At 45.8% G+C, this 11537-nt stretch overlaps 1 protein-coding gene across 1 annotated transcript; it reads left to right on the forward strand.

Moving 5' to 3' along the window:
- Window positions 1-90: 90 nt before the first annotated feature.
- Window positions 91-6915, forward strand: LOC121596943 (lipase member H). Its single transcript, XM_041922342.1, has 4 exons — window positions 91-996; window positions 4933-5634; window positions 5703-5871; window positions 5942-6915. The coding sequence occupies exons 1-4, from the start codon at window positions 924-926 to the stop codon at window positions 6057-6059; spliced, it is 1062 nt and encodes a 353-aa protein (XP_041778276.1). The 5' UTR covers window positions 91-923; the 3' UTR covers window positions 6060-6915.
- The last annotated feature ends 4622 nt before the right edge of the window (window positions 6916-11537 follow it).

Consider the following 11537-nt stretch of genomic DNA (forward strand, 5'->3'; position numbering starts at 1 on the left):
TTTGCACATTGGAGTTCGCTCGGGTTTGTTTCAAGCTTCGCGTCGAAAAGAAACGCATCTGCGGTTCGGGCCTGGGACCGACGCATACCAGCTAACCAGTTTCCATACAACCAGTGCCAGGTGCGGTTCCGCCTATTGCGTCCAGGCTCGTTTGGACTCCCGCATCCCCGTGGTTTGTGCTCTTTTGTTCCCGTCTTTTCGTTTGTTTCTGTGCATAAACAAGGGTTCGTCGTATCGATAAGCGGATAAAAGTGAATGCAGTGGAAAGTACGCAAATGTTGTGCGCAAAGTGAAGCAAGCGTTCGAAGGCTGTGCAAAAATATTTAGTCCAATGATCACAGAAGCCACCGGAAAACCCCGGATGGGAAAAAACCTCAAAGGAAAGTGCCACAAGTTTGTTTTCGTTCGTCTCATCCACCACGGTCCAAGTTTGTAAATCCAGCACCGTCCAATTTCGATTCGCGCCAAGGCAAGGCGGTTACTTAACTCGAGCCCGTCCCAAGATCATCATCACCTGTGCGGTCGGGTGGAAGACGTGTGCGCGTGTGTGACGGTGCAGACGGTTGGACGGAACAGGCCAATCTGCGAATTATTTTTCCAACCGCAATTGCAATCAAACCAAATCGTACCTTAAGTTTTCGAGAGAGAGAGAAAAAGGAAAAAAACCTCGACAACACATGTAACCAAACGAAAGCGAGAGTGAGATAAGCGAAAGTGTTCGATACGGTGTAGTTGTTGCAGTGCAGACTGTAACGTGTGTACGCAGCGCCGTCATCGATTGCGCGTGCCGTGTGTTGTGCGCGCGGGGTGCGTTCGGCTATACGCAGCGCAAAGCTGTAACACGCCGAGGAATAAAAACAAACCCGACTAAAGACGGCGCGCTTTGGAGGGCACAGTACAGTGGTTTGGTGCAATCCGTGAAAATGCAGCAACTTCCGTTCGTTTCGATTGGATTCGTTTTCATTGCGCTGGCGGCGTTCCAGAGCATCACGGAAGGTAAACAAAAGCAGCAGTGTTGGCGCGCGTGCGCTCGTGGGAAGGTTTTGCGCGTCTGTGAAGGTTACTCTCGCTTAGATTATGTTGGGGGTTTATTTGTAGGTGCATTAGACGGTTGATTTAGTTCCAGACGTCAGGGTTTATACAGATCATTTTCTATGGAAACATTTAAATAAGTAGATATTTGTGGCCTTTTTCTTCCATTCGATATGTTATCCTATTTCTTTTTTTTTTTCATTTAATCATGGCTTGCTGGGGTTCCATCACGAACAAGGAAGATAACGACCCTAGCAACTAACGAAAAAACCGGTTTTCATATAGAGATACGCTCTAAACGCTCGTCTTGTGGCTATAAAGATAGTGGAATTCGGCATGACCTTGCTCTAACGTTTGTGACACACCAACAAGCCATAAAGTAAAGAGATAAAGCAGTTCATTAACCTCATCAGTTAATTAGAATTCGTGACATCCACAAAACCTTTGGAAACCCGCTTGTAGAACCCCTCGGAACTCAAACACCCACCGAAAGCTTCAGTATTGCCTAAAATGTTAACGGATATCATACAGAAAGACCGAGAAATGTGACAACACAGCCCCAACGTTGCATTCGTCACCCTGTCCACAATCCAAAACACCTCAATCGAGGCGTACCACTAACCCACTGCTGCAAGCCCTCGTGCACTCTGTGGGCTCACAGTCAAATTCAACGCGCGATCGACCAAAAACCGCTTCATTTAACACGCCGGTCGGGTTGACAAACCGCTGCCGCCTGGTTTGGAGACATTCCTCTTCGCCAGCGCACAGGTGCCCAGAGGCATCGAGGCGACACCATTTGTAGCCCTGCCTCCCTCAATCACAACCCGATCACGACGTCTTTCCTTTCAAGGTTAACGCGTTCGATCGACGCGTTTCCCCAGTGGTCCCGGGCCCGGGACTGTGTTCCAATTTTCACCTCTCCAAACAGTCAACCGAACACAACAAATCATCGTCCGTCCACCGGGCGATCGGTTGATGTAATAACCCCAAAACGGGAGGCCGTTTTTTTCACGCTCCCTTTTGTCGGAGCGTCACTAGTCGCACGCGGTTTGGTTTGCTAATGCAAACAACCACCCCAAAATAAAAAACCACAAACCTTTGCCAGCGTCCAGCCATCCGGATCCGTCATCCATCGTACCGGTGTGCGTTTTGGTGCCCTCGTTTGTTTTGGTTTTGGTGTGTGTTAAAATTCGGGCCATTGAGATTGCGCAACTAGGAAGTGCACGACGCACGATGCATGCTGTGTTTGTGTGTGTGCGGTGAGTGCGAATATTTAAGCAGAGAAACGGGAATGCTTCAAACACTGACATCAACCTTGGCGTGGCGGGGACCGATGCCGATGCTAATGGGGCACCCGCCTCGATCGCTAGATCGAGCTGGCTAATTATCGGTCACGCGGGAGTGCTAGAGCGGGAGATTATACGGTCGGAACTGGTCGTTTCAAGGAAGCCACTTTGGAGCCGGGGCAGTAGAGACCGGCTAACCACGCATGGTTAAAAGTGAAAGGCCCGTCATAACCGGAATCCATTCCAAGCGACCTCAACCATGCTGGCAGGGTCTGGCGCCTTCCCTACATGTGACGTCGCTGCAAGATCACGTCACATTTGCGAGCCTCGGAAGTTCACCCTCCGTTAGTACAGCACCATGCTGGAGTCTTAGTGGGATTCATCGAACATGCCAGAAAGGTTTGGAGAAAGTTCTTTAATGCTGGTGGACGAAACAATGCGTTACTGATTCCTGCCGGTGCATCGTCGATTGCATGATGCAATCAGCGTGCAACGAGACGCTGACGACGACGACCGATCCACCTGGAAATCGGTTACCGTGAAGCAGCGGCATCATTACACGCGTAGAAGGGGGCATGGTGGATCGTTTCGTTGTAATGCTTCTTCACACGAAAACACACAGGGGCTTTGCGGGGCTTTGCTGTCCCGCAGACGTCCGTCAAACGATACGTTGTGCGGTATGTGCGCTGGAGTGCTGTAAGCGTGGCTGGCGTGGGGTCTCAACTTATGCTGTAATCGATGATGAGGTCGGTCGACGCTCAAACCACATAAAAACGATGCAAACAGTAGACACATATCCCCTGCTCCGCCCCCGGGTAAGTGCGTTTTCCTTTGAATGCCGGCATTTTTTTTCTAATCTGCCGCTCTTTAACATACCTTGCCTGGCACAGCTACTTATTTTGACATTTTTCTGTTCCACTTTTTGCGATCTGTTAAGTGTGTACTTACACTTCCTCGAGACCGGGCCGGGCTGGGTGAAAGTGTTTGCCGTTCGTCTGCGATGTACAGGTGAATCATCGCGCTTTGCGTGCTTGCAGACAACATTTACGTTGACAAAGGTGGTTAGTGTATTTAATTTCATATGAAAACAATGAGGAAAGAAGTGTGGCCACATTCCTCCAAATTATCGTTCGCTGTTGGCACGCTCTTCGTGACAGAGGATGCTTAAGACATTGGAACCTGTGCGTCATGCACAACCATCAATTAACTGTTTCGATTTCAAAAATACAACCACTCCAGCACATGCATCATTATTAAAACTCTCTTTTTTCATCTGGTTAATTATTCGCTCATGCAACGCCCGCCAGAAAAAAGGCGCCACTACCAAGAACGATTTGTTTCTCACTCGAACAAACGCGCCACGCCGGGTCGACTTAATTACGCATTCCGATCGAGCTCGTTTCGCGCAAAGGTCGGCCGGAATTAGACGGGCCGCATCGGGCGATTTTCGCACATGGCACAATACGCTAACAACCTCCAATAGGTTGGTCACGTGCGTCGTCACGCGTGGACAGTGAATGCCCCCTCGGCGAGGCATTGTACTGTTGTGCACTGATCTAGTAAGATCGATCGGGTCGGGCAAGATCATTCGGCGGCTGTCAAAACCGCTCGCGCAGTTCGTCGCTTACCTTCACGCCGTCATTGAGACGCCAAAGTGGCGAAGCATCGGTGAAGTGGCCGGCTTTGTTTGGGCAGGGCTTTTCGAGAGGTGAAATCAAGGCTGGGGCGGAGTGGAACAAAACTGTTAACGCAAACAATATCTGCTACTGTCTGAGGGAGAGTTAGACATCAAAGTAGTACTATTTCTTAATCTATAGATAATCGAATCGATCACTGTTTCAACATGTGTTCATACATATTTACACATTTTACCCTCATGAGCCCATCAACATAGAGTTGATCGTAAACGTGGTTAAAATTTCATGGACGTAATTCTGCACGACAACACATTAAACGACATTTCTTTCGCGATTACGTTACACCAAGCGATGGAGCAGGAAAAAAATGCACACACCCACCACGTGTGACACAGTTAAGATGCAGGTTTAACGATGCGTAATATTCACATGCTTCTGGAATAAAAGTTACACAACTGCTTCCAGTTACAAAGCAAGGCTGTGATTCGCACATAAAAACCTACTTATCACTTCCACCGCCACCACCATCCTTTGCGATCGTCTGGTAAACGATCGTTACTGTATGGTACTGACCACGGCAAGAATGGTGCCAGGTGCAGTAATGTCATTTTTCATAAAACTCATCTCGTAATCATGTTTCGCCCCCTCAAGCTACCCATCTCGGCGCGGTCTGTGCGAGGCCTCCATCTATGTGGGTCAATTATTACCTTCATGAAAATGGATGCCTACCACCGTTCGGCTAGCTAGTAACGACGTTCGTTTAGTAATGGGCACGCCTCAACTTAAAGGGCTTTGTCGCAATATCATTCCGATCGCGCAGACTGTCGACTACGTTGCATTGCGCCAGTGGCTCCATTCAAGCAGTAAACACATCATCGCGCGTGTCCAACAGGCGGCTCTTGATCAACAACTTCCAGCCATGTTCACAAGAAGTTTAACACTTTGCATACTTTCCTTCTCGATCCTGTCCTCACCAGCTCAAAAGCAGGAGAACAAAAATGTCTTCAATACCAGCTCGTGCCTGGAGAAACCGTACCGCTGTCCACATCCCCGGATCAAGTTCTATCTGTACACGCGCCGCACCCAGCAGACGCCGGAGTTGATCGACGTTTTGGATCCGGAATCACTCTACTACACGCACTGGAATCCTTCCCATCCGGTGAAGATCGTTATCCATGGGTTCGGTGGTGGTCGTAATCTGTCCCCGAGTCCTGATATGCGCAAGGCATACTTTACCCGCGGGAACTACAACATCATCATCGTCGACTACGGATCGGCAGTGACGGAACCGTGCTTGAATCAGATCGAATGGGCTCCACGCTTTGGCAGTCTCTGTGTCTCGCAGCTGGTGAAGTACATTGCCAACCACCCACGGGGAGTTCCACCGGACGATATGCATCTGATCGGGTACAGTGTTGGAGCGCACATTGCTGGTTTGGTGGCGAACTATCTGACTCCTGCGGAGGGAAAACTGGGACGGATTACTGGGCTCGATCCAACAATCTTTTTCTACGCGGGATCTAACAACTCGCGTGATCTTGATCCTTCGGATGCACACTTCGTTGACATCATACACACGGGAGCGGGTATTCTGGGACAGTGGAGTCCAGGAGGACATGCAGATTTCTATGTGAATGGAGGCACGAGTCAACCAGGCTGTGCTAGCTCCACCATCTTTCGTAAGTAGAGACAATTATTCATGATGATTCCAAAGAATTGACATAGCCAACATTTCCAATTCCCTTAGAAACGCTTGCCTGTGATCATACGAAAGTTACGCCATACTTCATCGAGTCCATCAACAGCGAACGAGGATTCTGGGCTGGACCGTGTCCAACGCTGATTTCATATCTGCTTGGCTGGTGCGAACCGAAAGACTCCGAGTACGTCCTCATGGGAGAGCATCTATCAAGACAGTGAGTATGGATCGTGTTTCATCCCTAGCAAAAACGATTGAAATTGGGATTTCTCTATTTCTCTTTGCAGAGCTCGTGGTGTGTTCTACGTCACAACAAACGCTAAACCTCCATATGCCCGTGGATTTCCAGGCAAAAACCGCCGAACAGCGAAAACCTCCGAGTATGCGGGCGTTCGACGGAAGTAAACCAGAACAGAAAAGCAGAAGGTTAACATTCGTCAAAAGCTTAATGGTTGTGATATAGTGTCCGGAACGAGGAGGGGTGACAAGAAAAAAAGGTTAGCGCTTACATTCCACTCCAACTAGCTGCCAAGGGTAGCCGAGGGCAATGAGCCTGTCAAAAAAAGAAAATGAAGCAAGACATAGCAGTTGATCGTAATGAGCAAACGACCTTACACAAAGCAGCGATCATGACGTCAGCTTAATGAATTTGATTCAAGGAAATTTAATTTTCTCCACCGCAAAGAATAATGAAACGAAATCATCAAAAGCAAATGAAGTAGCGAGGTAAAGAAGGTAGTATTAGTAGCGATAGTTGCATTAGGAACCCTGGTAGGCTAAGGTTAGGATTAAGAAGCATTGTACATATGACGTTCGTTTGATCTTCGCCATTCTATAGCGACCCGGTCAAAAGTGACGCACGTGGGGGCTTTAACCTTCACGGGAGAAAAGCGAATTACGTTGGTTCAACCGATTTGCTACACAACAGATGAGGCAAAGCTTTACTTGTGTTCATCAGACGTTGTGGACACTGGTTCAAGAACCTCAAAGAGTGGAATATTGCTGCCGGAAAACAGAACTTGTAAATAGATCATTTAAAGAAAAATCGATAGCTAACATACAGAAGAAGGTTAATGTGTTACTTGGGAAATGATATTTCGGATTCGGGAAACGCTTGTAAGTCAAGTAGCAAATAAAGTACTGCCTACTTAGGGGTTGATTCAGTTCAACAGTTTAAATATATGCGCACCATTTTATTTGGATGTTGGATGTCGAATAAATCAGTGAGTGACTGCGTGAGTGAATGAGTGAGTGTAACATGCAGAGGTTTGTGAGACACTCATAATTCGAGGATCACACTTTCCAACTGACGTCCACTACCACGCATACACCACGATCACACCATGCGCTTCGTTACCGTTTGTTGTTTCGTTTTTCACTCGATAGAAGGTGGTAAGTTTCATACACTTCGCTAAACGCTATTGCCAATAAGGAATACTTAACTATTTAATGCCATAATAATATATCGTTCATGTGTGTCTGTCCTCTCCACCAAGCTAGTCTTCCGTTTTCCCACCCTAGTTTATCCTTCAATTCCCACACAAACACGCAAACACACACACTGCCTGCAATTCGCTCCATTACAGCGCGTTTAGTTACGATGATTGATTATGATGCGATTATAACAGCGAGACGACTTTTTACTTACTTTACTTGATCTGGCAGATCTCTTTTCAGTGTTTGGATATTCGTTTACCTCTTTTCATGCCACGTTCGCCTACAGAATTGGGTAGTGAAGAGGAGGGACACGAATACAGGTTGCCCCGCTTTTGGTTACTCTTTGCTCTTGCCTCCTAATATGCCTATCCCCTTCGCCCAGTGTATACGGTATATAAGTATAGTGTGCAATACGTTTTGTGTATATATGCAATGTACAATGTGGTTTTGGCTTTTCTAGCAAGCCTCGCAAGATATTTACTATTCAACGTTTACAGCTAGGCTGGCCCGTTCCTCGCTGTTAAGCAAAGGATACCGGCCAACCCGATCATTAGTATAATATTAATACACTACTGCTACACTACATGCTGCTATGCTGCTACTCCGGAAACAACGAAATTACAACTAACCGAGCCACGCCACGCGGGCAGCTCGGGTTTGGGTTTTGCGATGATGTTTTGCGTAATATTCTTGTATTGTTGTGCGGTAATGTGTCGATTACCAGTTGGATTTTTCGACCGGCAGTACTGGAATGGGTTGGCCGTGCGGCTGTTACAGCCCTTTTGCGACCGGAACCGTGTTCCATCTGCCTGTCGTTTTTTTAATACGTTGGATTCCCGCTGGCTTGTAGTGCCTGGGGGCCCCGATACATTCATTTATATATATATTTGAATTAACAACAACAGCTAGAACGACATCCGTGATTGGTAAACAGTAAAGAAACGCGGATCAACAGAACGGATCGGAACGGAACCGTACATTCATAATAGATATATATGTATAGAGTATCAACAGTGTCACTGAATAGTTTGGTTTTGCATATCTCTTTACACAACTCTCCTCATTATCTCTCTTTAATCTTAGCTTAACGGAGCGCTTACTAACGCCCTCCTACGAGTCTTCTGCACCGGCACTCCTAGACATCCTCTTCCACGCTACTGCCGACTCGCGCTACGCTCCAAAGGGAAGGATACACTACCAGAAAGGGAGGATGAAACAACTGCTGATTGTCATCCTGTTAAACTATGCGTACTTGTTTTGCGTGTTTTTGTTTACATTGTGTTCAAGTGTGGCGTTCAACCGTTCCACCAAGGGAGCCAAATGTTAAGCCCTCTCTGCGTTATGGTCGACGTGTAGGGTTTCTACATGATCGTGTTCGCTTGTTTTTGGGACTGATTGATTTTCTTTTCTCCATATTTTACATCGTTTAGATGATCAAATAGCACACCCAGAGGGGGAGGAACAACTGAGGTCATGTACAGTGGCAATAATTGCATTGCCTCTCTTAACACTGGAAGAACAAACCATGATAGTATGATAGTAGTGGTGGAAGGTGGAATTTGAGATAGATTACAGCTCGATCGTGTCAGGAGGGTTTATAGATCTAGAGCCCCTGTGCGGGGGGTTCTACAGAACGAGGAAAGAGGAACTAAGGTCTACCTACTGTCACTAAAATTTCAATTGATCGCGTATAGGGGTCACGTTTCCGTAAGAGACATTTGTGCAAAGTGTGTTTGTTTCTTTTTGGTTTTGTTTCTTCTTCTTCTTCTTCCTATGTGTGTCTGAGTGTGTCGATCGAAATCATACCTGTGTGTTACCGCTAACACTTATTTACCATTCCCAGCTAGCATTATAATACCCGTTTGTATGGATGATTCTTGACCACCTTGACCGCCTCGCCTGCATCGGTAGGTATGTACATACCTAGTTGAACGGTGTGCGATCGGTTAAACGTATAAGCACGACGTCATAGAGTATAAGCCACGCAGTCTGCACCGCGATCGCGGCAAAGGATCGCAATGTGAGACGGGTTGTGTTGTGTTTTTCCGAATTCCAATTACCCACTGTCCCTATCATCAATCAACAAGAGAGCCTCCACTGTCGTTCGTTTGCCCGCGATCGGTCTGTGTGCTTCTGCTTTGACCGAAGCTCTCACCGTGCCCTCGTCGTCTACTAGTTTTGGTTTCACTTCGTATTTGCAACGATTTAAACTTTTGTTGATGAGCTGTTTAATACACTATATCACTGAACGATTTATAGTACTAGATTTGTTTGTTTCTTTTCTGCCCCTCTTCCTGTTTTATGTCCTTATGAACGAACCTTACCAGCTAGCGTTGTTTATTATTGTTTCTTTGTCACATTCGCAGTACGGTGCAGTGTGCCATCTCCCGCCCCAGGCTCAGCATCGAACGTATTGAAGCTTATACGCTTAAAAATCGAAACCCAATGTACAATTCTTACATAAGCCAAGCTTATGTGCTTATTGCAGCTGCCCCTTTCCCTCGCACACATACATACACTGGCTAAAAATATACAATTAACGTAAACTAAACTCACTGTACTTAGCGCTCAGCTAAGCCTCATCTCTTAACCTACGTTTCGGTCGGGTGTCGAAGCCGGTTTGTTTTTTTTTTATTCAGCCCGCCCTTCCGTTTTATTATTGTCGCCACAGCCTTTGAGAGTGAGTTGACACCTCAAATTTAACTCCGCTCCTTACCTAGCTGGAACTAAAATCAGGAAATTATGTAATTACAACGCTCATCCGCGCACACGCACAGAGCGCCAAACATGTGCAATTAGTTGAGGAATGCTGGAAAACTCATTAGCGGAGTACGTTCACCTTTGAACTATCCTTCCATTTTACTTGAGAAGTTGGTTCGTCGGGCACTGTACGTCCACTGAGCTGGGTGTTCGAGACACTCGTTAGCAATTGACAGTTTTTTGTTGATTTTAAAAGTGGTTAACATACTCTTCCACCCTATGTACTGTGCGCCCAATGGGTAGAGGCCAACGTACTGTGCTGGGTAGATTAGCGATTAGGCTTGTTTAATCATTTCATCTCAGATTTACAGATACAGACCATCCCAATAAGTGATGACTTAAACTCTCCCACACTCCTGCTTCTCTTACTCAGTGCGTTGTCTTAACAGTTGTAATCCTCTGGTTGCATCGTTAGTTAGTCCTTTCCGGCAGTAGTTATTAATTACAGTATACAGTGGCCGGCAAAATAAAGTGGCCACTACTTACATTTTTACATTTTTCTAATTTTTTTCGTTAAAAGTGAAGCTATCTTTGTGTTATATTTTTTTAAACAATCTTCATTCTTTGCTCTTAAATGTGCAATCAAAATTTATTGAAAAAATCAAAGGTTTACCAGTACCAAAAATATTTTTAAAAAAATTAGTCCAAATCACACTGACAAAAAAAAGTGCCCACATGAATTATTTTCAACAAATTGATTTATTAAACACAAACAACAACTATTTAATATTTTATGTGCCCCCCTTTGGATCTTAGGACTAACTGCAAGCGCTTTGGCATACTCTCCACTAGATTTTCTATATGATTTGGGTCAAGATTTTCCCAGGCGTTCTCTAGGGCTTCAAAATATTTATCTTTATTAGTTACGCCAGTTTTTTTCACTCTATCATCGAGAATGGCCCACAAATTCTCGATGGGATTTAGATCAGGACTTTGTGGAGGCCATTCAAGCGGTTTTATGCGACATGAGTTGAAAAAAGTTTTTGTTTTCTTCGCGGTATGTTTGGGGTCGTTATCTTGCTGAAACACAAATTTATTTTCTAGACCTGTTTTTATTAGAGATACCTCTAAATTTTCTTGTAGGATGGTAATATAAGTATCAGCTGTCATAATGCCGTTGATTCGCACCAGGCTTCCTACCCCTCCCCAAGAAAAACACCCCCAAACCATAACATTGCCCCCTCCATGTTTCACCGTTCCTTGGATGTTGCGCTCTTGAAGCTCCTCACCTGGTTTACACCACACATGGGACCGCCGTTTTCGGTTAAACAGTTCAAATTTAGACTCATCTGTCCAAAGAACAGTTTTCCAAAACTCGAGCGGCTTATCCGCATGCTCTTGAGCAAATTTGAGCCGTTTTGATTTGTTAGCCTTACTGATGAAGGGTCTTTTCTTGGCTAATTTGCTATTGTACCCCTGTTCTATGATGCGACGGCGAATCGTTCGATCGGATATATTTAACTGAAGTGTATTTTTGATTTCAAGGACTGTTACTTTAGGGTTTTTCTTCACTTCGCGCACGATCCTGGTGTCTGTTTTGCTATCTGTTATTCTCTTCCTACCTCGGCCTGGGCGATCTACCACTGAACCTAACGTACTATATTTTTTAAAGATTTTTCCAACTGCTGATTTGCTGATGCTATACTTGCCAGCAACAGCTCGATGTGATTCCCCGTTCTGAACATC

The sequence above is a fragment of the Anopheles merus genome, chromosome 3R (assembly GCF_017562075.2).
Source record: "Anopheles merus strain MAF chromosome 3R, AmerM5.1, whole genome shotgun sequence".
In the NCBI taxonomy this organism is placed as follows: domain Eukaryota; kingdom Metazoa; phylum Arthropoda; class Insecta; order Diptera; family Culicidae; genus Anopheles; species Anopheles merus.

What these genes read in the sequence shown, in the direction of transcription:
- LOC121596943 (XM_041922342.1), top strand. Translation starts at nt 924, where the DNA reads ATGCAGCAACTTCCGTTCGTTTCGATTGGATTCGTTTTCATTGCGCTG. An exon ending in GTTCCAGAGCATCACGGAAG is followed by an intron (nt 997 to 4,932) that starts GTAAACAAAAGC and finishes TGTCCTCACCAG; the next exon opens with CTCAAAAGCAGGAGAACAAA. An exon ending in TGCTAGCTCCACCATCTTTC is followed by an intron (nt 5,635 to 5,702) that starts GTAAGTAGAGAC and finishes CAATTCCCTTAG; the next exon opens with AAACGCTTGCCTGTGATCAT.